The following is a 27,522-nucleotide window of genomic DNA, read 5'->3' as shown; positions in this document are numbered from 1 at the left end:
ACCACTTATGTCTCACTTTTGCAGGTGTGGAGCGCTGCATGTAGGTGATATCCTCCTGTCCATAGACGGGACCAGCACAGAGCACTGCTCTCTGATGGAAGCAGCACAGCTACTTGCCAGCACCTCTGACATTGTCAAACTGGAAATTCTTCCAGCCAGTCAAAGCAGACTTCCCATCAGGCCATATGACACAGGTACATCCTGCAGGTGACACAAAAAAAAAAAACAGAGGAAGTCTCTAAATTTTGTGGAGGCAAAAATGAATTATAGGAGCCAGATTCAGCAGTGAAAGAGGAAGCTGTCTAGGATAAAATGAAGCAGATAATTGATGTCAAAAATAACATACAATTTGGCCCTTTAAGTTACTTTTTTGACATTTTGCTTAACCCTCTTAATTGGAGGGGATGTTGAGCTAGAAATAAAAGTGTTTTTATACCAGGCTGTAAATGTGTATTTCTGCTCTAAAGCTAGGTTTTTTTTTTTTAACATGGGAGTCTGTGGCAAGTGACAACTTGCAAGGTCGTAAAATGAAGCCAAAAGTGCCAAAAAACTACTGTTCCTCAAATGGTCACACAGGCCTGGCTTCAAAAGCAGGTCGCTCTCTGCAGACATGAGTAGTAGATGTTCAACCCTCATTTCTTGCCAAACATTGTTGCAGTTTTTTCAAATTTGTCTTGAACAATAGTTCTCCAGGCTTTCTTCAGACATTGGTTACTTTTTCCACATATTTTCAGTCGAGTCACTGTACCGGTCCCTTTTTAGAGGGCTGTCTTTTTGATGAAGCCTCATCAGAAATGGTCTCAGTGGAAGTGTAGCTGTTAAGAAGCCATTTTTAAGGAAGGAAAACGGGTAGAAAAGGCTGAGGTATGCCAAATTATACAAGAACTGGACTGAAAGTAAATAGCAAGAGGTCTTATGGAGTGATGAACCCAAATTTGAAATTTGTGGTTCAAATCATTATGTACAGAGGAGGCTGTCATTATTAAAAGAAGTTAAGGCTGTGCAGATGAATAAAGGTGGTCACACCAAACATTGATTTTCAAGCTTGTTAGAATTTCCCAAAATGTTTTTGCCTTATTTACTGTATTTCCAGGAAATGGGAGGGTGCTCAAGACTTTTGCACAGTACTGTAGTGCATGTCATTTAAGTATTTGGCTACGCATGCACTGGACCAGTGTGTGGGTAGTGTAGTGTTGCAGTTTACAAAAAAAATGTACACAGAGCACACAGAGCAATCTCAACTATGTGACCCATTGCTTAATCACCACAGCACTGTGTGGAAATCCAGTAGTTCCAGAGTGTAGTCCTCACCATATGTATTCCATGTATTCCTCTGTTCCTTTACCTACAGCTCCAAAGAGCCTGGCTGCTTTCCTGCTCACTTCCTCCATGCACTCTGAATTAGTCCATGTGTGCTTGCGTGTGCATTTGTGTGTGTATGGCCACAATCCCTCTGGCTTTGGGTACACACTCTGCCTCTTTGCATACCAACAAGCTTCACACAAATACACACACACACACACCCTTTCTCTGTCAGAGATCATGTTCTTGCCACGTTCTGGAGGCTTATTTCTGGGTCAGCAGCTGCAGGGACTCCTTAACATGTAGGCATTGGAAGAATCACGTAACAACAAAAGGGAAATGAGCTAGGATTATTTGTTCACTGCTTTTGCTTGGTCTGGTCTGCAGTGCATTTCTTTTTTCTTTTTTCTTTTCTTTTTTTGGACTCATGCACTTCTAATATGTTTCTGAAATCTTTAATCCTCTGAATAGGAGAAAGAATTTGGATATTTTCCTTTGAAGGTGCCTGTGTCACACTGAAATGGCTCAGTTAGTGGCAATTATTATATATTCTGCAATGACAAATGATGCCATTCAATATATTTTCTCAGTTGCTGGCTGACTTGAGTATAGTAATAAAGTACAATGTAAATGTAATTAATGTTGTCACTAATAATGTTTACCACTACAGCAGACAAACATGACACAGATGAATACTTTGAAGGCTGAAACCTTTGAACTGCATATATACTGTCTGGGTTCATAACATAGCAGGCTATCGCTTCTCTATAAGTTTACAGGCATGTCTTGTGAAATTTCAGTTCAATAATTTATCCATTTTTGAATGAGGCGTTGTGGTGTTATGATAACACACAGCTTTTTCACAGCTTCTTCCACCTCCAGGATAAGACATGATTATAAGATGCAATTTGTCTAATCTGCTCTGGGGATTTAAGAAGACTGATATGGCCACTAAGAAATTAGGCGTTAATGTTTCTTTCCATCAGTGTAGAATAAAAGCACCATCTCTTGGAGAGATTCCCCTAGGTGGGCTTAATATAAGCCAGCAGAGCCAGAGCTTTTCAGTTTTGACTAAGTCAGATGGAAAGTAGTTCCCTGAAAAGGGCCAGAGGTTCTCCTGCATGTGTTCTTTAACCAAGTTCTGTGAGCATGGCAACATCTCAAGCGTGACTGCACTCATCCACATTTCCAGCAAATCCTCCATCTATGAGAGCAAGTTGTCAGAGATTAGACGCCTGCAAATGAAGCAGCAAGGATTACTGTCACATGTAGCATTTTTTGACATATTTAGTTGAGTTAATCTGTAAAATAAAGCTAATTATTGAGGTGTGTGTCACACAGTAGGTCAGCTGCTTTCCTTTGAATGCTTCATGAATGCTGTTTGAATACTCGGTGTTTCACAGGCTCAGGCATGAGGGATAAGATGCCTTTCAGCATAAACAACAAGCTCAATTTCTCAAAAGAAACACACACACACACACAAAAGAATTACAGCAGACCACATAGACTGACAATCAGATGCAGAGACAGGCAGTCTACATCAACACCAATCAAGCTTTCAGCTGCATCCAATCAAGGTCAAGACACATGCTTCCAAACAGTTAGGATCACTTTCTTGCCATGTCCAGCAGCAGTCAACTTTCTCTGTTTGCATCTTTGGACTTTTTTGAAAATGAATTTAGAAAAATGATCTTCAATTTGAAATCATCATGTTGGAAGCTTGCTAGGAAAAGTAAGAATTTATCTTTTTTAGGCCCTTCATTCTCACAGAGCTGCGTGTAATGTTCAACAAAATACATTAAACCACAGGATTTAATCTAGCGTACCATGACGAAGACATTAAATATCAATTACTCCGCTCTGAATTATCCTTCCAGGCACTGTGTGGTGTAGTACAAATTTAGACATGGGACTGAAAGTGTGATTTCATGGGTAGAATTTTGAAAAATGCAAAACAGAGAAATGGTGCTGCTTCATTCAGTGGATGCGTTGTCCTCCTTGCTGCTTGCAGTAAAAGTGCAGAAAAGCAACCATCATCACTGGGACCAAAGCAGCAACTACTGCCATCCCCCACATGCCAGCCACAGCAAGACATGGAGCAGCCCAAGCCACCCACACAACCAGCAGGACCACTGCAAATGTAAGTTATCACTTGTGACAGCACTGCTGCTGGCAAGACACCACAGCAGGAGCCTTTTCTTCAGCATGATTGTTAAATCTTTTTTCCAAGAGGTTTACCCCAACTCTGGTTTCTTTCTTTTGTTGCATGTTCCAGTAGTGCTGCTGTGGATGATGAGTTAAGATCTTACTGTACCAGCCTTTTGATACATGTTTCCTTTCAGCTCTGGTGAGTGGTGGCTTCTCCCCTTCCTCCACAGCCACCTCAGGCTTCAGCAGCCAGGGTAGCAACACGCTACCCTGCCCCGTCCTTCCCATCACTCCCACCAGCCCTCGCAGCTCCACTGGCAAGCGGAGGAACAGAAAGAAGGACCACAAGAGCTCATGTATAACAAACCACCTTCTTTTTCCTCTTCCCTCCCAAATTAAAGGCTCAGTTTAATTCAAGTGTTTCCTTATTTAAACCTGTTTGAATCAGATTGTGCAGCTTTTTTTTTGTTTTAATTTCAGAATCATGGCAGATGCACTTTGCCAGTTAATTAGATACAACCACACTAATAATCTAACAGTCCTGCAAAAATTATAAGAGAAGGTTGTTGGTTCAACTCTTAGGTCATCTGGTGGAGCAGCTATTAGCTGTGAAGTGTTGTTTTTTTGTTTTGTTTTTTTTAATTTGAGTGAACTGAGCTTTTAAAACGTAAACCACATTTTTATTGTTTCACCCAGTGTGTGTGAACAGATTTGACTGATTACTGACGTAAGCATGACTGACGTATACTCTGATTAAGTGACTCATTCCCTTCCCGTTCCAATGTCGTCTCTGTGGGCGCATGTCTTTTCCCCTTACTCTCCTCTGTCTCTCCCACAATCCCTTTCTTGCACCATTTATCTGCCACTTCTCTGCTGATATCTCTCTCTGATGTGTCCCCTCCCACCCCTCCCCTCAGTGTCTTTGGCATCGAGCTCTGTCGGCCCAGGGGGGCAGGTTTTTCATGTGGAAACGAGCGAGATCGTCCTAAGGGGGGATCCACTCACAGGTTTTGGGATCCAGCTGCAGGGAGGTGTCTTTGCCACAGAAACCCTATCCGCTCCCCCGGTCATCCGCTTTATTGAGCCCGACAGCCCAGCTGAGAGGTAACGCAATGAGACACCTAACAAGTAAACAAATATATAGGCAGTCACCTTGAACTAGAGTGCCTCGTTGTTAATCATTCAGCCCCACAATGATATGCCACTTATGTCTAAATGACTGCCTGAAATCACCCCTCTCTCATTCACTGTCTATAGCAGACACATTGAGATTTCATACACTTGCCATCATTCTCTGCGATCAATGGCAGGTATGGAGTCACTCAAATATATCCATAAAATTCAAAGAATTGTATTATGGAACTGTCAACAAAAAGTAGTGCATATGCCATATTTTTTACTATACAGTGGACTCGTTTACAACTGAGAATTTGTACAAACTAGTCTTTGAATAACTGCCTCTGGAAAAATTATGTATGGTACTGTGCAAAAGTCTCAAGCCATCCCTCATTTCTTTATGTTTTGCTTCCAAGGACCCAGATTTTCTTGTAATTTTTTTAAGTGGTCTTGAACAATAGTTCTCCAGGCTTTCTAAAGGTCTTTTCAAAGTTTCTTTGGACATTAGCTGCTTTTTCATTTTCAGTCCAGTCCTTGTACTTGACAATTTTCAGAACTTTTTGTTTGATTGTTTAAGCCACTTAACAGTAGCTGAAAGTTATTTCCTTAAGAAATGGGGGGAGAAATCCAGCAAATACCTGACACTGGATATGAGAGATGCCTCTGACCCTTCGGTTGATCCATCTACTGTTCACTGAAGCCTCATCAGAAATGCTCTCAGTGGAAGGGTGGCTGTCAAGAAGCCATTCTTAAGGGAAATCTGGAGAAAAGGCTGAGGTATGCCAAATTACATTAGAACTAGACTGATCTGTGGCAACAGATTATTTTTTTTTGGTTTGCACCTTTATATATGGAGGTCAGGAGAGAGGTACAGCAGTTGGTGTCTGTAGCCATCTGTTATGCACAGTGGAGTCTCTATCATTGTTTGGAGCTGCATTTCAGTCAGTGACGTTGGGGATCTTGTCAAAACTGATGTGATTATGAACACAAAAAAATACAGTCAGGTTTTGATTCACTGGAAAGCCTCTGATGATCCCAAACACATGCCAGTGCAGTTAAAGGATACCTGGATAGAAAAACACTATCAGTGATGGACTGGCCTCTCCAGAGCCTGGACCTCAACATTACTGAGGCAGTGTGGGATCATCTTGATAGAGAACAGAGCAAAAGGCAGCCAACATCCAAAGAAGAGCTTTGAATGCCCTTTGTGAAGCCTGGAGAACTATTCCTGAAGACTACTTAAAGAAATGACAAGAAAGCTGCCTCAGAGAGTTGAGGCTGTGTTGTGGGTGGGTGCACTTTAAGTGCACTTTAATGTGTTTTGTCGCCTGTATTTTTATTGCTTCTGTTGTTTTTGCTGCTGTTCTGTACAGCATACTGAATTTCTACTCCATGAAAACTGCTATGAAAAACAGTTTGTGGTTTTGGTGAGTGATTTCTGATATCTGACAAAGCCAGTAAGTATTTCTTCTTGAGACAGAAACATCTGTGCTGCATTTGTCTAATATGTAATTCCCACCCACAAGTCAAGATGATTGATAGCAGGAAAACATCTTGACTGCCAAGTTATGCATCCCCCCCCCCCCCCCCCCCCCCCCCCCCCCCCCCCCCTTAGACATTCAGCTTAGCTGGTTGTCATTTGGCTCTACAGAGACAGTATTGTTGGCTAGCTAGCCTGCACCTTTGGTCCAGGCTGAAATTTCATGGGAGCAGACAGTACATGGTTCCCAGATAAAGTATTCTTTAACTGGCCTGATATTTCTTAGAATGCTGCCTAAGATCTGTGGGGTTTTTAGTGAAATGTCTTAACTGTGGGGCAGACTGCAGTGACTTTAACACACTCTTTAGTTACCTTCATAAGAAATGTGAATTTACTCAATTCCTTAGGTTAACATTTCACCAGATACCTGTGAAAACTGCACTGCAATGATGTTGGCACATTCACATAAGGTTGCTAGTAAGGCTGTATACTCTTGCACAGTATATAAACTACGATTAGATATTAATTTTAAGAGGAAAATCAACAATCAACAGCTTTTTTCATCGCCATTATGTGAACAAAGGTATTGGGACGCAGCTCTTATTTGAATTCAGGTGTTTTCAGTCCTGTGGCAGATTGTTAAATTTGGCTGTGTAGTTCAGAGGGAAAAAAATGGTTCCTTGAGGAAACTCCTCACATCAAAATTTCTTTTCCCCCCTCCTCAGCAAGACAAGTGCTATTTAGTTCTATTATATTCAAGAGAAGGCGGACATCTCTACAGCTGGTACCTCCAAAAACAAACTAGATGGATAAAAGCATTAAAGACGAGGGTAAAAATATGTAAATTTGATTTTTGGTCCAACCATTCTCTAATTATAAAATGCTGTGTATATTTGTACTCTATGTATTGTACTAATCAAGACTGCATGTTGCAGTCTAATTAACACACAGCTCAACTGTGTAGTAGGTCTATCTATTGTTGTTGTGGTGCAAGATTAATGATGGTGTCTGCTGGCGGTGCAGGGCCGCCTCCCCTGGGTGTTGTAACATGATTAGTCCAGCAGCAGTTGGACAGGAGTGACTCAAGTACAGCATCTGACTGTGATGTTGGTGTCTCAGCCTCCGCGCAAGGTTAATGAGCAGGGGTGGTTAGTGAATTAATATTAGCTGACAGGGCTTCTGTGTTTGAACTCATGACTTAAATGTGATTCCCCCCCCCCCCCCCCCCCCCCTTTTTTTTTCCCCCTTTTTTGGGGGGGTTGGGGGGGGGTGTCTTTCTCATCTTATACACATTTCCTTGCTGAGGTAATTTTTAAGTTCACAAAAGGTCAGTTTGTGAATGTGTTCATGTCAAGCTTCAGGGCTGCATTTCATGTTATAGATGGCATTTTTAACATTCACACTAGGTCGCATGTGGTGTTAAAGCTGATGACAGTGTGGCTCACCAGAATCCCAAACATGCCTTGCTTACGCTGGCGATGGAAATGTAGTGTTAAGATTGATGCTGACACAATTGGTTAACTGATTATTTGATTTCATCTCCTGGAATCTGCATGTGCTTTAAAGCTCAGACAAGCTTTCTAAATAAGTTGGATGCTTTAGATTTTACAATTATTTGTTAGGTGTGTGGTGGTTGGTTTGGGGTTCTTATGATTACTGTATTATACAGAGTGGTGTTTCTGTCACCTGCACTCACTCATATAAGTGGGGTAACACAGTAGAAACGGCATACAGTTCCAGAACATCTTCTAAGATAATGATAAACTTGAATCAATATCTGTAATCATTTATAAAACAATAAAAAAGTAAATGTATGGATGTAAAAGTTCACTTATGTAGGCTGCTTGTCCATGCAGAGCTTTAAAAGTCAACACCAGAATCTTAAAGTGCACAATGCAACTGAATTGGTCACTATGTGAGTACTTGGAAGACTTAGCCGGAAGCCTCGCAGCTGTATTCTGAAAAACCTTCCAAGTAAGTATTAAAATGAGTAAACAATGAATTCCAATAATCCAGATGGTGATGAAATAAAAGATGAATACTAATTTCCAACTCAGAGCATGTCACAATGGAACTCAGTGGAACACAGTGGAACTCAATGGAACCAAATTTGGCAATATTAAGTGATAAAAGGAAGAGCAAACCAGAGATTTAATGTGAGCATCCAAAATGAAGGCCGAACCAAAAGTTACCCCAAGTTTTCCTGATGGAAAATGTGGCAAAGGGACCTGAAATTCCCATGACCTTTGGCACAAATCTGTCAGGGGCACAAATGAGGACTTCTGTTTTCTCTTCATTAAGTTGGAGAAAATTGTCTGCCATCCAACTCTAAGCAAGATCTGTAGCTTGAAATGAGATTAGCGCCTGTTTGAAAATCTTTCCCTTCGAAATACATTTTTAAAAAAAGAACCTTAACATAATTGTCATGAAAGGAGGAATTATTTCAGGACTGTATTAGTTTTATAAGAAGCTGGCAATTTGTGATTCATGTTTTCTGGTTTAAAAACAACAAAACTAACATTTTAAAGAAGACAGTTAATGGTTTACTTAAAAAGAAAAAACAGAAATTAAAACCTATTCTTTTCATTTTTTGTGTATTTTTCTGCATGAAGGTGTGGGCTGTTGCAGGTTGGCGACAGACTGTTGTCCATTAATGGGATCCCAACTGAAGATGGCACTTTGGAGGAAGCTCATCAGCTGCTCAGAGACTCTGCTCTGGCTAACAAGGTCACGCTGGAGATTGAGTTTGATGTTGCAGGTATTGCGCAGGAACAGTAACTTCATATTTTGAAATCTTGTACATGTAAGCCTTTCTGCTTTCCATTTTTTAAACTTAATTCTAAATCTCAATTAGAGTCAGTGGTTCCCAGCAGTGGCACCTTCCACGTGAAACTCCCCAAACGGAGAGGAATGGAGCTGGGCATCACCATCAGTGGTGAGTTTATTAGCAAGGTACCCAGAGGGGGGCAGTGTTGCTCAAATATTTTGCATGTTGTAAATTTCCCTTGAATCAATGTTCTGTGATCCATAAAACTCAGGCTTCCAAAAAAAAGCATGAATCGTACACCTCATTACCTCCAAATAATACAGCCCAGTACCAACATTCATCATTATCCTTTCTGCTCTAACTACCTCTTTAAAAAAAAAAAAAAAAAAAGCACAAAGACAAAAATTATCAGTCCAACAAAAAGAAAGGGAAGCTGAGTATTTTTTTTAATGTTAGTTAAATTGGTGTTGTCTTTATCTTGCTGCCTGAAATGATTAAAAAAATATATTTTGTTTTTAACAGCAAGTAAAAAACATGGTAAGCCCCTCATCATCTCTGACATCAGGAAAGGAAGCATAGCACACAGGTATGTCCTATTATCACGCTGAGCTCATAATGTTGAATGCTTTGTTGCTCCAGCTCTCTCAACACTCAGTTATCCCCCCCCCCCCCCCCCTTAAAAAAAAAATAAAAAATTTTAACCATAAGTGAAACACTGTTCTGTGCCATCAGTGATGCAGCTCACATTAGAAGGACAATGTTTCTCACCACTTTACACTTCAGGGTGATCTAGGTTTTCTGGGCTTAGGTGGGATTATTCATGAACAAAATTACATTTTGTCTATCCACTGTATAACAAAAGCCTAATTGGATTGAGCTATAAAAACTGGATCAGTAGGGCACAGCAGCTACATTTCAGAAGGGCTCAGTGTTGAGTAGGCTGAGGGTGAGGTTACGGTCACCCCCAAGGATCCCACTGAGACATGAAGCTAATAGGATTCTAATGGTGAGTCAGGAGGAGTGGCTCTCTGGTCCCAGTTAATAGTTGTGATCCTCTTGCTCTTGTGTCCGGTAGAACAGGCACTCTGGAGCCTGGAGACAGGCTGCTGGCCATCGACTCCGTACGTCTGGAGAACTGCACAATGGAGGACGCAATGCACGTCCTGGAACAAGCGGAAGATATGGTCAAACTCCGAATCCAGAAAGATGAGGACAATATTGGTACATGAATCACTTAAAATATATTCCATTGTCAAAGATTAAACCACGTTATCCCAACCTGTTTGGCTTAAGGGTCCTGGTTTTTAGCTCAGATGTTTGTTGGTTGGTCCCACCAAAAGTTATCACATCTAAACTTCTTAGATGGTTTCATTTTAAATTGTCATGAAAGAAAAAAATGCTTGAATGTCATTTTTCCACACAAATCAAAATAAAGACTATAGAAAGTCATTTTATACTGTTAATGCTTCGGTTTATAATGTGAATCCTAGAAAAAGAGGTCTCAGCCCACTGTGTGAACCAGTACACTACTACTGCGACTAACCGTTCTTTACATTCCTGATCTGTTAGTTATTTTTCTCAAAAGGTCAGTTTATTCTTTCGTGCACCCACCCAACCCCTCAAGTATTTTGGGTGAAATGAAGAGCAGACTTGTTTCTATTATAACAATGAAATTGACCAGACAGTGGAATGTCACCTGTGAGGAGGTGCCTCAGTGAAGGTCATGACATTCGAGGCCGAGGTTGTGCAAAAAGAAAAAAGCCATTGGTCTTCCTCAGTCTCGTTATATCAATTTTTTCACTTTATTGGTCCATGTCAGATATGGCTTTTTTTTTTTTTTTTTTTTCTAAAACTCAATGAGTCACAATTCCATGGATCATTAGTTGTTACTTACAAAATTCTGGATTGATGTCATGCTAGATTTAAAAAAAACAAACAAAATTTATTTTTACTTCAGGAACAAAAAAGAAGCATGTATCTCATATTTCCAGAGCCAGTATTGACATGCTCTGAAGTTATGTTTTGTTAAGTTTAATATCAAAGTATTCCAGTTTCAGATGACCAGCAAAATCAAAATAATTCTGAAGCGATTAACTGTTGCAGCTCTATGCTGGACAAACTAGCTAACTGTGGATATAAGTGTAAAATAATTCAACAGTATAACAATCTCATATTATACAGTAATATAACCTTCACATCAGCCATTCTCCTACATAACTACTTAATTGCTCTGACGCTTAAACGTTCCAGTTTTTGTGTTGTGTGGTTTTGGTTTTTGTGTGGATAGCTCCTATTATTAGTCAGATCTCTATTTTAACAGTTTATTGTAAGGTTTCATATCTTGAGTGCATGTTATCCTCTGTCTTTGCATACTGTAGATGAGCTGGAAATGTCAGGCTCCATAATCTACACAGTTGAGCTGAAGAGATATAATGGACCACTGGGCATTACCATTTCTGGCACAGAGGAGCCCTTTGATCCCATTGTCATTTCTGGCCTCACCAAGAAAGGCCTGGCTGAGAGGTGAGTGAAGGGCAGGGCGTGACAGGAGTCACAGGCGGGGGTTCAAGGTAGTAGTTCAAGAGAATGGTGACACATTAACCTTAAGGCTGTTCAACTCTTGGGTGTGCTCTTTTCTTTTTCCAACTAAATGAGCCAGTAAACAATGACTGGCTAGTCTTTTCCTGTAACAAAGATGCCTCTTTGTTTCTGTCTGGGTCAGCATGCTGGCAGCCTGACAGCTCTCCTGGCCTGCCCTGTTGGTACTGTCTGGTATAGCTCCGCTTCATCTGCTCTTCTAACCCTGCAGGACCGGAGCCATCCATATAGGGGACCGAGTCCTAGCCATCAATGGTGTCAGCCTGAAAGGAAAGCCACTGAGCGAGGCCATTCATCTCCTGCAGATGGCCGGGGAGTCAGTCACCCTCAAGATCAAGAAACAAGCCGATCGTATATATTTTTTAATTTAATTTTTTTTAAAAGTACTCTTAGTGGAAAAACCTCTTTCATATACAGTTGCAGAATTAAGGCAAAAAAGGCAAAGGGGAAAAAACCATCTGTGTTATTGCACAATGTTAACATTCACATTCAAGTAAAAACTTGTGTAGTTTCACTGTTGGACCTTTTTGAAGTCACTCTTGTGGTAAAGCAAATTGTTCTTTTCAAAACATTATAAAACACCTTGTAAAAAAAGTAAGAGATAAGAGGGGCACAGATGACAAAAACGGGCGATTTCATTGGGAAAGTTTTACAGTGTTTTATTTGGGTATTGTGAAAAATAGGTGTGTATTTCTTCCTTGTTTAATTCCATCTCACTGTTTATTCTCAGAGTTTGATGGCCGGCGGCCTTTAGACAGAGAAGCTGGGTTTTTGAGTGACACAGAAGATGACCTGACAGACTCCCAGAAAACCAGCAAACACTCTGAGCTCTATTCTGCCACTGTGCCCAGTATAGACTCTGCCATGAGCTCCTGGGATAGCTCAGGCTTTGATGCAGGCTACAGTAGCCAAGGTGAAGTCCACTGTTCATGAGCTGCCTACAAGGAAACCATTTTCTTCTGCACATCTAATGAGATTTTTTTCTTATAGGGACGTATCTTCACAAAGCATCTGATATACTGTTCAATACAAATGAGTGGAGGCGCACAAAGCCCAGGAGTCAAACCAGCTCTGCAGGTCTAGTCCACCACACAGCACTGTATGATGGGCGATTCACAGAGGATGAGTGGGACAAGATACCTGGGTAAGTGCAGAGTCCTGAGGTCCATCCCAGATATTTAGTTTAGTGAAAACTCAGGATTCCAGAAAGCACTCTAACTCTGAATCTCGGGTTCATTATGCCCTTTCATCCACTCTATGTAGATGCTTATCAATTTGAAGATTTTAATGTTGAGATGCACCCAGAGAGGGGATTCATTCTCAGTGTAGAGTAAAATCTACACACTGAGCACACATTAGACAGATTCTAAACTGTTCCGCTGCACTGACAGGTCTGGAAAGCTTCAGTAAAATCACTTCATATGTTGTGTCTGGTTAAACTAATGAAATGTTAGATTATGTGAATATGTCTGAGCGAGGATGATCCTGGTGCAGATGAAGACTGGAAGATTTCTAAACCATACAAAGAGCTGTTTAAAGTGTCATTTTTCTCAACAGTGTCTGCATCAAACATGGTTCTACTAACTTTACATGTAAAATGAGTATGATTTAAAAACTGGCAGTCGGTAGCTAGACACTTTCAGTTGCAAATCATTAAAATTAAATGGATGAATCTGTGAGGCCTGGCATTGTGATTCATCTGCAGTTTGTCGAGTTGTAGCTCAATGAATATTCTTAATCTATAACATGGGGGGGGGAAAAAACCCACTTCATCTGTTAAACAAATGCAGTTGTTTTTCTGTTGTACCTGCTTGAACACACCTTTGTGGCCTCTTGTCTCCAACATCTTTGTCAGTGTAGCTTTAAGTGGTTTTCTTTCATTTAAATAGTAATTTGCATAAGCAAACTCTCCCGTGATGTTTCCTTTCCCTGTTTGTTGGGGTCATTGGGGAAAAAACAAAAGTGCTTTCTGAATTATTTTCTTGTTGTTTTATGTTGTATGCCTTCATGTTTTTGTGCTTTTCCAAACTGTCCTTTTCTCTTCTTTCTCAGGTATTCTCTCTCTCATCTGCTTTACTAACTGCCCACAAGCTCTTTGGTGTTTCACATGTGTACATCTTTTTCTGTCACCCTTGTCCACACACAAAAAAAAGTCTTCTCAGAAAAACATCCAAAGGGCCCAAGGATCAGCCTTATGTCTCGTCACACTTTTTTTTTTTTTTTTTTTTCCCCCCCTGAACTTTTGTGTCATGTGCTTTAAATTTCCTGCTTTTTTTGGGGGGGTGACATCACTTTTGTAAATTTGAACTCTTTGAAGGCTTTATCTTAATCTAATGGACTCCCACAGCATTTGAGCTGTTACAAGTGAAAGATTTTACAGTAAACCCTCACTGTGGTCCTGAGAGATTCTCAGAAGGACTCTTCAGCTTTGCAGCCCCAATAAACTGCATTTCCCATGCTGCCTTTGTACGCAGCACCAGCCTCCAGACTGCAGGGCTGCTCTCATGTTTTGGTTCCTGCATTGTCATAGATTTGTCAGCCCCCCTCGTTGCCATGGCACCCTGAACCAGGAAGACAGCTTCTGGTCCCAGGCTCTGCAGGACCTCGAGACCTGCGGCCAGTCAGAGATTCTCAGGGAGCTGGAGGTAGGCCTGCCCATTATCTCCACACACCCCCCGCCCCCCTCCTCCTGTTTTGGTTTCCTCTCAAGCTTTGTCCTACTTCTGTACTCTTAGACTTATACTGGCCTAAATTAACATGCCAGATGAAGCATTATGATAACCATCATCGCCATAATCTGTTATTAAACCTGACAAGACAAGCTGGGCACCTGCTGCCCAGACTGAGGAAGGCTTTTGCATAGTGCCTTGGCCTCTAATCTGCATATGCTGTATGAGTATGTTCTAAATGGAAGTCTGTCTTCCTTTTTAAAGCAAAATGCTCTAATGATCCCTCTGATTTGTCTTTCAGGCATCCATGACAGGTAGTGCGCTTAGTCTGTATTTAGATGAGACCAAAACGAATGACGACTCAGTGTTCCCCTCTGAAATAAGTCCAATCAAGAGGGAAGGAAGCCATGGAGAAGCTAAAAACAAAAGCAGCCTGAACATGTCGACTGGAGCCGGAGATGTATCATCCAGGGTCAAAGGGGACCCCGCTGAAAGTTTGTTCCCTGCAGCCCTGGCACTGCACAAGGTGGGGGGAAAAATAGTAATTTAAAAAAAATCAAGCTTTTTTTTTTTTTTTTTTTTTTTTAAATACAGTAATTACAGGTTGTATACACTGGCCTCCAGGCTAAACTTCGTCCTTTTACAACATAATCCTTGAAGAACATGAGCTAATAATTAATACCTAAGTTGATAAGTAATAAATTAATATGTGACCTACTTTGATCCAATGCTTGACCCTGCTATACACTACATTGATTTTTAAAAACATATGAATAGAACAATAATGATCCTTTTCCCCAGACTCAGTAATGTTGTTTGTTTTTAATCTTCAGGGTTTTAAAAAAAAAATAAAAAAAATCTTCCAGTGTAAGAAGGATAATGGTATACATCTAATGGATAACCAGTTCAAGACTTAATATTTCATCAACTACAGAAAAATGTTTAAAAAAAACTTTTATAGCTGAATTAGCCAAAGTTTTCTTGATTGCAAATCAGCAAATGCATACAGTCAAGGCCTGCTCAAACATGACTGGTCAACATTTCAACAACAGAAACCAAACTACAAAGAGAAACCAGTGAGCTTACGGCACAGAAAATGTGTCCTTGTTGCCAACAGGTTCTGCATATTCCTATGAAGATAGAATTACATTTAAAAAAATAAATTAATTTGGGACACTGTGTAAAATGTAAATAAAAACAGAATGCAACACAAATTTCAACTGTCCTTTATTCATAAAGGAAAAACAAATCATACATAGAAAAAACATAGAAAAAAAAATCAAATGTTTCAACTGACAAAATGTACCCCTTTTTTGGTGGTGGTGGGGTGCATTTTGAATTTGATGTCAGCAATATGTCTCAAAAGTTGGGACAAGGACCAGTTTAAGCAAGCATCCCCTCTTAAGTCTGTAAAAATCTGGAAACTGAGGGGACCAGCTGGTGGACTTATGTGGGAGAGGAATGTTGTCCCATTCATGTGTGTGATCAAATTTTAGAGTCCTGGGTCATCTTTGATATATTTTTCATTTCATGATGCACCACATGTTTTCAGTTCATGAAAGGTCTGGACTGCAGGTGGGCCAGTTCAGCACCCTCTACTACAAAGCCATGCTTTTGTAATACAGTAGCTGCGTTATGTAGTTTTTCATTATCTTGCTGAAATATGCAAAGCCCTCCCTGAAAAGATGACATCTGGATGGGAGAATCTGTTGCTCTAAAGCCTGTATATACCTTTCAGCACTGATACCTTTTTAGATATGCAAGCTGCCAATTCCATAGGCACTAATGAAACCCCATACTATCAGAGATGGAGGCTTTTGAACCTCTCCTCTTTAGTCCAGAGGATGTGACATCCTTGATTTACGGAAAGATTGTCAAATTTTGTCTGTCTGAACAGTTTTCCTCAGTCCACTTTAAATGAGCTTTGGCCCAGAGAAGATGGTGGCATTTGTGGATCATGTTCACATATGGATGCTTCTTTCCATGACAAAACTTTAACTAGCTTAACAAAGCTTTGTTCAGTGATCATATCGCACATTTATCATTACTCTGCTTTTCTAAGATCTTCTTTTTGTATCCAATCATGTTACTGACCTGCTGTAAATCAACCTAATTGGCTCCAAATTTTTTTTTTTTTTACATTTACTTTTCTAGACTTTCTTGGCCCATCTTGACTTAAGATGTGTTGCTGCCATCAAATTCAACATGATCTAATTTTCATGAAATGGTAAAATGTCTGTTTAAACATATGGTATGTTATATGGCCTATTGTGAATAAAATATGGGTTTATGAGATTTGCAAATTATTGCATTCTGCTTTTATTTACATTTTACACAGTGTCCCAACATTTTCACAATTGCAGTTGTATGTTTAAAGAAATGATCTGAAACTTGTTTAGCTGTTCTTGGCTGCTCTTTGGAGATTACATTACACATTCACAAAAAAATCAAGTCTAAACACGACATAACTGGAAAAAAGCTTTTGAAATGCTGTCAAATGGTGATCAGAACTTTAAGCATTAATAAATGGTAAAATGGTAAATGGACTAGTTCTTATATAGCGCTTTTCTACTCAGTATGAGCACTCAAAGCGCTTATACAACCTGTTTGCATTCACCCATGCACTCCCATTCATACAAGCACTTCCATTTTTACAAAGCTAAGTGCTTTTAATTACCTAACATTCACACGCATTCATACTCCGACAGAACGGTCGGAGAGCAACTTGGGGTTAAGTATCTTGCCCAAGGACACATTGGAATGTAGCCCGGAGTAGCCAGGATTCGAACCGCTGACCTTCCGATCAGTAGGTGACCTGCTCTACCTACTGAGCTACAGCCACCCCTACTGAGCTACAGCCACCTGTAAGTCCTGTGAGTCTGTAAAACTCAATTTAAGAAAGTAAATAAAAACATCTAGCACAAATAAATCTAAACACATTATCTTACTGTAAGGGCATTGTTTCCGCTTATACAAAAAAACACCCTACATGTACTATTCAGCTCCACTCTGGTTCTAATCTTGAGCTGTAGTGAAACACTCAGCAGTACACGCACACACTTGACATGTGACACATGGCAAAAAAAGCATGTCCTGAGGGATTCCAGGAGTTATGAAGTAATACCTGCATGCTGCTTTTACGTGACTCATTCCTACTCTCAGTACAGTGCAACTAGACTGAGTGTATACCTGGCCAGTCAGGACTTGCTTTTAAGAAAAATTTATGTGACGCACTACCTGAGAAGCTACACATACTGTGACCCTAAGAAGCCTAGTTGGTGTTATCTGTGCATCTCACTGTGACAGTGGGAAATAGATATCACTCCCACAGTGTGGAAATTTATAATATTTCTAGTTGACACAACCTACGTGATATCATGGAAAATCCTCACGTACCAGCTTCAACCTGCTTATTTGGTTGTGGTTAAAGTTGCTGACCTTGTTTCAGGGAACATGAAAAACAAATAAAGAAGCATGTGGCTGTAGGCAATGTAATTGTGTAGTCTTGACACAGTAAAAGACTATATACAGAGTGTGGTCAGCTGTTCAACCTAGTTTCCTTTCTTAAACTACTTCCAGGTGTCCGCTTGCTTAGTTTAGCATTATGTATAGACACAAAACTGAAAATTATCTAATTTTTGCAAGACATATGAAAATACTCTGGAAAAAAAAAACACGCTGTTAAAGGGGAAATGTTCGAATCAGCCTATGACTCAACCAGTGAATGTCAGCTTTGATGTTAATGGGAGAGGTTATCACCTCTGATTCACCTTGGAGACTTTTTGTTCACTTGATTTTTTTTAAATTTTTTTTCCTTCTAAATAAATGGAAACCCCTCAGTGTTCAAGACTATATCATCTATGACTGTAATGTCCTCTGTTTGTAGGTGATTATAAGAAAGGATCGTGAAAGCCGTGACTTTGGTTTCAGTGTGTCAGACGGGCTCCTGGAAAAGGGTGTCTACGTGAACATGATCCGGCCAGATGGCCCAGCTGACCAGGCGGGGTTAAAACCTTTTGACCGCATTCTTCAGGTGCCATTTGCCTTTTAAAGAAATTAACATGCTGGAAAATGTACTTGCTTGTTTTTGCAGCAAGTTGGATAAGAACATTGATACCTGTCAGTTACGCTCACCAGCCACTTTGTTTGGTACACCTTGATTGTACTGATTTTGGACCTTCTTTTGCTTTCGGAGCTGCCTTAATTGTCCCTGGTATAGATTCAACAAGGTGCTGGAAACATTCCTAAGATTTTAGTCAATATTGACATGATTACATAACACAGTTGCTTCAGATTTGTTGGCTACATATCCATGATGTGAATCTCCCATTCCACCAAATGCTGAAGGTGCTCTATTGGACTGAGATCTGGTGACTGTGTGTGTGATGACCATAGTTGATTATCTTCCAGGGGCCAGAGCAGGTGACATGGAAGATGATGTGAACACCTGGCTAAGGCTAAATGTAGATTTGGTAAAATTATAATTCACATTGGCAGTAATGACACCTACTTGCATCAATCGAAAGTCACCAAAATTAATGAGTCAGTGTGCAACTTTGCCAAAACAGTGTTGGACTCTGTAGTTTTCTGTGGTCAGACTGGGGAGGGGGCAACAGTGGCATGTTTAACAGCATGTTCTTTAGATTGCTGACTGAATGGTGTCCAAAAAAATGTTGGCTTTATAGATAATTGGGAAACTTTCTGGGAGAAATCCGATCTTGTTAGGAGAGAAGGCATCCATCCCACTTTGGATGAAACCTGGTCAAATTTATTAACCCCCCCCCCCCTCCCAAAAAAAAGCCAACAAAATAAAACAAGCTGACTATCCAGGGTTGAGACCAGTAAGCAGAGTTGCAGTCTTACATGCCTCTCTGAAGCTTCATTCCTCCTGTCATCCCCCAAACTTTATCCCCATAGACTATCTGCTCCCAGACCATCAAAAAAAGACATTTAAGCATAAAAATTCACAGAATAAAAAAAAAAAAAAACTGTGTAACATCCCCAGCTGCATTAAAGAGTAAAATGGTGAAATGTGGATTATTAAAAATTAGGTCAGTCTCTAAGGCCTTGTTAGTAAATATTGAACTGAAAACCCTCTTGTCTGATCATTTCTTATAACCTCAAAAACATTTTCATTACAGTAGAAGTCTTTCTGAAAGTGCTGTATTTGTGTTTAAAGATGTAATTCTACCGTTATCTTCAATGCCATGTGCCAACACTCTGCAGAGCAGCTACCTAAACTCTACTCCCGCAGAGGTAGTTTATCTCGTCAATAGCATCCTTACTGCATGTGAGTCTAAATACTGTGGCTCCTCTGAAAAAGAGATCCTCAAATGAGAAGTGCTTGACACCGGTGTAAGTCAAAAACGTGCACCTTAAAGCTGTAAGGTGGAGCGAAAGTGGCATCTTGCAAATTTAGAAAATCTTTGTTCAATTTATTCATGGAAACGCGGGAGTCTTCTTCCCGCATTTAATCATGAAGTTCCACAGGGTTCCATGCCAGGACTGATTGTATTTACATTATACGTGCTTCCTTTGGGCAGTATTATTAGAAGGCATAGCACACACTTTTGTTGTTATGCAGATGATACCCTGTTTTATTTATCTATGAAGCCAGATGACACACCAATTAGATAAAGTGCAGGAATGTCAGGAATGACAAAGATCTGGCTGCACTCTAATGTCCTGCTTCTAAATTCAGATAAAACTGAGGTAATTGTACTCGGACCTAAAAATCTTAGAAACATGTTGTCTAACCAGATACACTCAATGGCATTAGCTTGGCTTCCAGTAACACTGTGTGGTCTTGGAGTCATTTTTGACCAAGATATGTCCTTCAATACTCATATTAAACAAACATGTAGGACTGCTTTCTTGTATTTCACAATATCTCTAAAATTAAAAACATCCTGCCTCAGAGTGATGCTGAAAAACTAGCTCATGCATTTGTTTCAAGGCTGTACTTTTGTAATTCATTATCAGGTTGTCCTAAAATGCCCCTGAAAAGCCTTTAGCTTAACCAAAATGCTGCAGCTAGAGTACTGACAGGGACTAGAAAGAGAGGGCATATTTATGCCATAGTGGCTTCTCTTTATTGGCTCCATGTTAAATCCGGAATCAAATTTAAAATCCTTTTTCTCACAAACGAGGTCGTGAATAATCAGACCCCATTTTATCTTAAAGACCTCATAGTACTGCATTTCCCTAATGGAGCACTTCACTGCCAGACTGCTGGCTTACTGGGGACTTCCCATGATACCTTGAGTGTTTCTTCTTCACTCACCTCTTTTCACTCTGTGTTTATACTCCACTCTGAATTTAATTTATTAATTATTAAACTCTAGCTCTCTTCCACAGCATATCTTTTGTCCTGTCTCCCTTCCCTCACCCCAAAAGGTCATGGCAGACGGCTGCTCTTCCCTGAGCCTGGTTTTGCTGGAGGTGACTGTTGTTGTGATCTGGCAGTATATAATTAAATTGATGTCCTGACTATTTGGATAACTTAGGCACCTCTTGAGTGAAATATTACCAGCAGTCATGGAGATGATAAAAGTGCAAAAATGCAAGTCCAAAATGTATTTGCACACTTAAAGTTGGCTCCAGTTTTTTTTTTTTTTTTTTTTTTTTCCTTCCCATTCCTTGGACCATTCACTGTAAACGCTAGAAATAGTGTTGCAGGGAAAATTCAAGTAGATCAACAGTTTCTGAAATACCCAGACCGACCCATCAGGTTCAAAATAATTCAAATTACCTTTCTTCCCCATTGTAATCCTCAGTTTCAACTTCAGCAGATCATCTTGACCATGTCTACATGGATTGCTGAGTTGCTGCCATGTTGCCAATTAGATATTTGCATTGGGCAGCATGGTGCTTACCAATGTTGCCTCATAGCAAAAAAAGTCAAGGGTTTAAATCCACTATCTAGCCAGTTCTCCTTGTGTCCTTCCTCCCACAGTCCAAATGGACTGGTGACCCCCCCCCCCCCCCCCCCCCCCCAATTTTTTTAATTAATTGTGTTAACAGCTCAACAGGTGCACCTAACAAAGTGGTCAGTGAATATGGTGCAGTTAAGCTATGCTTATTTAAAAGCCAAGATTAAAGGTAGGCTTTAGAATTGTATTTTACTATTTGTGTAGTAATTAATCCACTAGGAAACATTTTCTATACTAAAGCTGACACTTCTGCTAAAAGAATAAAATTAGGCTTTAAATTAAATTAAAATTTCCAATAAAGCACAAAGCAAATTCTCTCTAGTGCCAACTCTTAGGGAAAAGTGGTGTGTACTGAATAATAAACTGGTTGTGGTCTCCCAGGTGAACCGTGTAAGGACCAGGGACTTGGACTGTTGTCTAACTGTGCCCTTAATTATGGAGGCCGGAGACAGCCTGGACTTGGTCATTAGCAGGAATCCACTGGCAGCAGCAGACGCGGAGCTGCCAAACGACTGTGACGACCCCTCAAACTCACTGTTCTGCTTCCCCAACCACAGGAACAACATCGTCGCCCTGTGACCACAAAGAAGATGGCCAACTCTGCAGTGTAGGGACCTCACACACACACACACACACACACACACACACACACACACACTCATCACACGGTTAGGTCTGTCACATTGTACCTCTCGGACACACCTTCACACTCATTTTCAGCATGCAGAGCATCCACAGAAACGGCCACTTTCTTCCCCTGAAAGCATCTTTCTCACAAAGTCACAAGTGCATGTGTTCACAATTGCCAGTTTTAGTCACTGTGTTCACATGATGCAATTCAGGGAAGGCTCTGGCTTCAGGGCAGACTCCCGCACCCCTCCCACCTCCACAGGCAAAGCCACATGCAGGCTTATATAACAGGGGAGTCATAGCATCTGATGGAGCCAGGATGTCAAACACACATGCCTCAGCTCTAGAGAGACTCAAATGCTGCATGCGTTCACTGCACAAGTTACCTTTTTGGTTTAGTAGTTTTAATTCTCATTTAAGGACCGAAAAACCAAATTTAGTTTTTCATGTACACATTTGCACAGAGAAGGCCCAAATGCAATGTTTCATATGCATGTAAAAATATTTACACAGGCACACATGGCGCAAGTAGGCTCAAGATCAAGGAACGTTGCACCTATGTGAGTTATTTCACCCATGACTTGGCTCACTGTCCTCCTTTCCTGTCTCTCCTCCACATTGCCTGCCCCTAGAGAAGGGACAGTGCCTCCAAATAGACAGAATGCTATCTGGTACTTGCCAAGTGTCATTAGCTACATTTTAAATTCCCTTATATATTAATGTCACAAATCCTTGGAAAAAGACTTTATTCTCTGTTTTAAAATCATTTCATGGATTGTTTCTGAATCACCCCACAGATCATATTTTTGTTGTTTTTAGTTTCCTGTTTGGAGATTTTCCGTTTCACAATGTTTTTTTTTTTTTCTTTGTAACACCACATTTGCACCATTCCACATTTAAGAGTTCATATGTTCATTTTTTTTTTAATGTCACCATATGACATCTTTGCATGTGGTATTGTACCAGAATGACTTGTGCGCTGATGTGTCCTTAAGTGAATTACTTTTTCCAAAACATGGATGACACGCCTTTCATTTTCCAGTGATGAGCAGTTGCACTCTACATCTCACTAAACCAGCTATCAGGTTATTTTTCTCTGAAGTTCCTACCAATATGTATAAGCATGTTAAGCATGCATACGGTTTGTCCTCACCGAGTAGCTCTTTGGTATAAGTATTGGAGTGTTCTGTTTCCTTCAGCAGGATCTTTGTGAGAGTGCTTATCATCATAACACTGTTCTTATAAAGGCCCCTGTGAAGGAAATGTGACCTGCTGATTAAGCAGACTGCCAGGAAACAAACATTTGTTTCATTTCATGTGTTGGCTTGTGTGAACATGTGGTGAGTTAGTTGCACTGTCCCATTTAGAGAAACCTTGAGACTGAGTCATCTGTGGGACAGTAACCTCTTGATTTACGACTCATGTCTTTATATTAAATGTCATGTTTTTACAGTGGCCTATTTTTAAGGTTTTGTATTAATTTATGTATTGCCCCTTTTTTATTTTACTGTAAAATGTGTCAGGTATGCAGTGCTTTTTATTTTCATGCACATAGTGTGGTATCTTCATGTAGGCTGTGATACTGAATGTGAACTTTTCATTTTTTTTGACATTTACATCCTCCCCGAATATGTCAGGAATCATTTCACAAGAACTTGAAAGATTTATTGGATATTTTATTTTTGTTAATTAATTTATTAAGTAAGAAATGTATTTCTTTTTATGAGAATAAAGTTATGAGACCACAGTTGAGTTACCTCTGGTTTCTGGTGTTCGACTTGTTTCCCTTACGTGTTAACATTAAGGTGCAGCATGTTTTTAGATTTTTCTCATCCAGCCACTTAATTATTTCCAAGCCAAGTTATGTCAATAAATGCCTCAAACACACTGAGAAAACCAGAACATCAATGACAGAGTAGCTCATGATCTTTCAGAGTTCACAAGTTACTGCCCATAAAATGACAAATGTGACCTTGAATATGTGATAACTTGTTTATTTTTGGACGTGTAACAATGTACCATCAAGTGAATAAGGCCATAGTTGCACAAGCCCAGAGATTGGTCTGTGACCACCTGGAAACGAGCTGTTGTGAGGGCAAATGGATTACTCTCCAACCAGTTGTGAGTGGTTCCTGGAGGTTGATGGCAATTTCTGAGAAAATGACTGCTGAAGTCCCAATCACACAGTCCTCAGTAACCCTTGACAACCACACGTCAAAAAGGACAAACATGTATTCCACAACCTCCTTAGGACTGCTTTGGTCACTAGCATATTGCTGTGGTCGTAGTTTTAATGCAAGTGTCGGACAACAAACAATATCCAGCTACTCTCTGAGCTGTAGTGAAACTGTGAATTGTGCAACACACAAATGGAGACGGTTTGCCTTAAAAGTAAAGGCTGTACCTCAGCACCGCAGCCAACATGTTTCCATTTCCAGTTTTACTATCACTGGGCTAGTAGTTAGCAAGTATTTGCAGACAAACAGGAAATCTGCAACCAACCAAAACAATTGGTAGGTGGGTTTTGGTGCAGCACCTTCTTTGCAACCATTTTTATCTGATTTGATTAGGAACACTAGAAACCAGTCAGGGAATACACATTTTCTCCAAGCAACTGGTGGTTGTATCACATCCAATATGGCAGACAACTCTTGAGCAATGTGCACATGTCACACAAGAAACCTCAACAGAAGTCCTATGAAAAACTGAAGAGTTTATGGACTCAGTCACTCATTTTGGGTTATATAGAATTTTTTTAAAGTCCATTTTGTAAATCCTGAACAGACTATGTTTGAGAAGACAGGCATACCCCAGATAATACCCCAGTGTCTCAAATTGGTTTCACATCCATCCATTTTCTTCTACCTATCCATTTCAAGGTCACAGTAGGATCTGTCTCAGCTACCATAGGGCCAAGGCCCAGGGTATACCCTGGACAGTTTGCCAGTCTGTGACAGGTTAGCTTGGTAACAATCACATCTGGCAGGTGGATTCAAACCCATGAGGCAACAGTACTAACCACCACACCACACTGACACAGTTTTTTGTTTGTTTCTAATTTTTGTGAACACAACATACATGAAACTGGCTTGGAAATATTCTGCGTTTGTCATGAAGTGACTGTGTGGCAGGCAGGATTAGGACCCGAATGCAGGACTCTGGAGAGAGGACTTGAACTTAAAACTTAGCTTTATTTGCTGGTAACCACAGGAGCAAACAAAAGATGCACAGCACAAGGCAGGAACAAAACAAACTAGAAACTAAGACTCTAGTGAAAACCACAGAACAAGGAGAGCACACAGCACAAATAACAAAACAATTAAGGAACCAAACACAACCTTACAGAAAACCATGAACATAAATCACTTCTCAAAACCAAATCGCAAACCCACAAAACGTAAAACCCTGCATCCAACACCGAGAGACTGTGACAGCATGAATTTAAAAGATGGCAGTCTTTTGGTAATTTGGGTTCCATTGTAGTAGCTTGTGTTGATAGTCATCATTTCTAATTGGCTCCATTAATGGATTCTTTGACTATGACTAAGGATATTTTTAGCCTTTTCAAAGATTTTTTTATTGTCATTAAGCAACCACAATGAAAAACACACAAGACATATTAAATGTTTGAATTAAGTCTGCAATGTTTACATTAACAACAAAAAAAAAAAGATCTGGTTTTGCCTTTATTTTTGAACAGGACAGTAGAATGGGCAGGAAAGGAGGGGGAGAGAGCATGAGTGAGCAATATGCAGGAAATGGCCCCAGGGAGAATGAAACCCAGGCTCCTGCAGTAGCCTTTCAGCATGAAGTTTGCTTGTTTAACCCAGTGAGCTACACTGGCACCCTCATACGCTACCTTCTTTTCAGTGAGTAAACATCCTATCACTTGAGGTGACTGAATTCAGTATGAAAAGTGAGCTTCTCACTTGGCTCTTCACAGAAATCCATCTGCAGACATGATTTCACAAAGGGCTGTCCAGTTTCCATGAATCCTTTGACGCCCTTCTATTCGCCTGCACTCAAGACAGTTCTTTGGAGATTCAGTGCTCAAATGGTTTGAATGCTGGAACACCAGAGACATGCCCAAATAAGTCAATCCTACATTTGTGTGTGTGAGATGTCAGTGCAGTTCCCACCTGCTGTGTGGTGAACTGTAGATTAATGGCGGGACAGACACCCTGAAAAAAATTTAGGACAGGTGTCAATGAGCCATCACAGGGAGAGGGGAGTCAGGGTGACATTGGTGGCCTTCGCTGGAGGGTGTTTGAATAAATATAGATGGCTATTTCAGGAGTGGAATCGCGATGTATTGTGATTTGGACAAGGCGCAAACCTCAGAATAGAAAATAGTGTTAATGACGGTTAAAGTGGGAGGCAGTCCCATGATATTTTCTGCACACAGGTCAAAAACATGTGAGCAACAATTCAATTTGAACCCACTGTGAAAAATAAGAGCTGCAAATGATATCCAGCCCAGTACTATTCCTGCATGGCTTCTAGATGAGATTTCATTTATCCATGCAGTATTGCAAATGCTCGATCTCTGTGCAAACATCTCAGTAAGATATACTAGATATACTTAATACACTAGAAATACTTCCACTAGATATCACTTCAATAATATACAACAGTCCTGTCATAACATTTGTTTTTATGAAATAATGTTCAGATTTTGGTGACATGTCTTCTCTGTTCACAGACATAAAGGGAACATCATAAAGTAATAAGTTAACTTTACAGAAGAATGGATTGGATTAAATTGTGCAGGTACCCCTAACAAAATGTACATTCACCAGTTACTTTGTTAGTACGCCTTGCTTGTACTGGTATGCACCCCTTCAGAACTTCAGAACTGCCTTAATTCTTTGTGGCTTAGATACAACAAGGAGCTGGAAACATTCCTCTGAGATTTTGGTCCATGCTGACATGATGGCAGCTGTACATCCATGATGCGAATCTCCCGTTCCACCACATCCCAAAGGTGCTCTAATGGATTGAGATCTGGTGACTGCGGAGGCCATTTGATGACACTGACCTCATAGTCATGATCAAGAAATCACGTTTGAGATTATGTAAGCTTTACAACATGGTGCGTGAGCCTGCTGAAAGCAGCCATCAGAAAACTAGTCAGCAATATTCACATAGGCTGTGGTTTTTGGTACTAAAGTCCCAAAGTGTGTCAAGAAAATACTCCCCAAACTATTACACCACCAGCAGCCACTGAAAACACTGGTACAAGGCAGGATGGATCCATGATTTCATGTTGTTTATGCCAAATTCTGACTCTCACTCACCAGATCAGACTGATGAGTCTGACTATTCTCCTCTGACCTCTGACATCAATAAGGCATTTTAGCCCAGAGAGCTGTCGCTTACTGGACATTTTCTCTTTTTCAGACCATTCTCTGTAAACTTTAGAGATATTTGTTTGGAAAATCTGAAGTACTCAGACCAGCCCATCTGGCACCAACAATAATGGCATGTTCAAAGTCACTTATATTGCTTTCCTTCCCCATTCTGATGCACACTTCAGCAGGTTGTCTTGACCATGACTCCAAGCCTGAATGTACTGAGCAACTGGCATGTGATTGGCTGATTAGATATTTGCACTAACAAGCAAATTGAACAGATATAGAGTGGTATGGTGGTGTGGTGATTAGCACTGTCACTTCCCACCAAGAATTAGAGGCCAGGAAAGTGGATGGTTGGATGAACAGGTGTGCCTAATAAAGTGCATACAGCATATACTGTGAAATCTATTGATGATCATTTCTCCACTAAGCAGGTATAAACAAAAATTATCAGAAACATTCATATCTTCAGAAGTATAAAATACACACACACACACACTCACACACACACACACACACATTCACA

At 40.3% G+C, this 27,522-nt stretch overlaps 1 protein-coding gene across 3 annotated transcripts in view; it reads left to right on the top strand.

Annotated features, from left to right (window-relative positions):
• Window positions 1-21,919, top strand: part of LOC115782646 (glutamate receptor-interacting protein 2-like) — a 34,659-nt gene extending 12,740 nt beyond the window's left edge. For all 3 annotated transcript variants that reach the window (XM_030732951.1, XM_030732949.1, XM_030732952.1), the window contains 16 exons: window positions 25-194; window positions 3,314-3,442; window positions 3,645-3,806; window positions 4,368-4,554; window positions 8,659-8,804; window positions 8,901-8,981; window positions 9,336-9,399; window positions 9,889-10,034; window positions 11,192-11,336; window positions 11,623-11,762; window positions 12,142-12,324; window positions 12,402-12,555; window positions 13,942-14,056; window positions 14,382-14,606; window positions 17,967-18,113; window positions 21,394-21,919. In XM_030732951.1, coding sequence (XP_030588811.1) covers window positions 25-194; window positions 3,314-3,442; window positions 3,645-3,806; window positions 4,368-4,554; window positions 8,659-8,804; window positions 8,901-8,981; window positions 9,336-9,399; window positions 9,889-10,034; window positions 11,192-11,336; window positions 11,623-11,762; window positions 12,142-12,324; window positions 12,402-12,555; window positions 13,942-14,056; window positions 14,382-14,606; window positions 17,967-18,113; window positions 21,394-21,591 — 2,392 coding nt within the window. In that variant the 3' untranslated portion in view covers window positions 21,592-21,919. The remainder of the gene's footprint in view (window positions 1-24; window positions 195-3,313; window positions 3,443-3,644; window positions 3,807-4,367; window positions 4,555-8,658; window positions 8,805-8,900; window positions 8,982-9,335; window positions 9,400-9,888; window positions 10,035-11,191; window positions 11,337-11,622; window positions 11,763-12,141; window positions 12,325-12,401; window positions 12,556-13,941; window positions 14,057-14,381; window positions 14,607-17,966; window positions 18,114-21,393) is intronic.
• Window positions 21,920-27,522: the final 5,603 nt, after the last annotated feature.

Source organism: Archocentrus centrarchus, chromosome 7, assembly GCF_007364275.1.
Source record: "Archocentrus centrarchus isolate MPI-CPG fArcCen1 chromosome 7, fArcCen1, whole genome shotgun sequence".
Taxonomy (NCBI): Eukaryota; Metazoa; Chordata; class Actinopteri; order Cichliformes; family Cichlidae; genus Archocentrus; species Archocentrus centrarchus.
The sequence above is the reverse complement of the archived record's forward strand: the minus strand, read 5'-3'. Positions and strand labels throughout refer to the sequence as shown.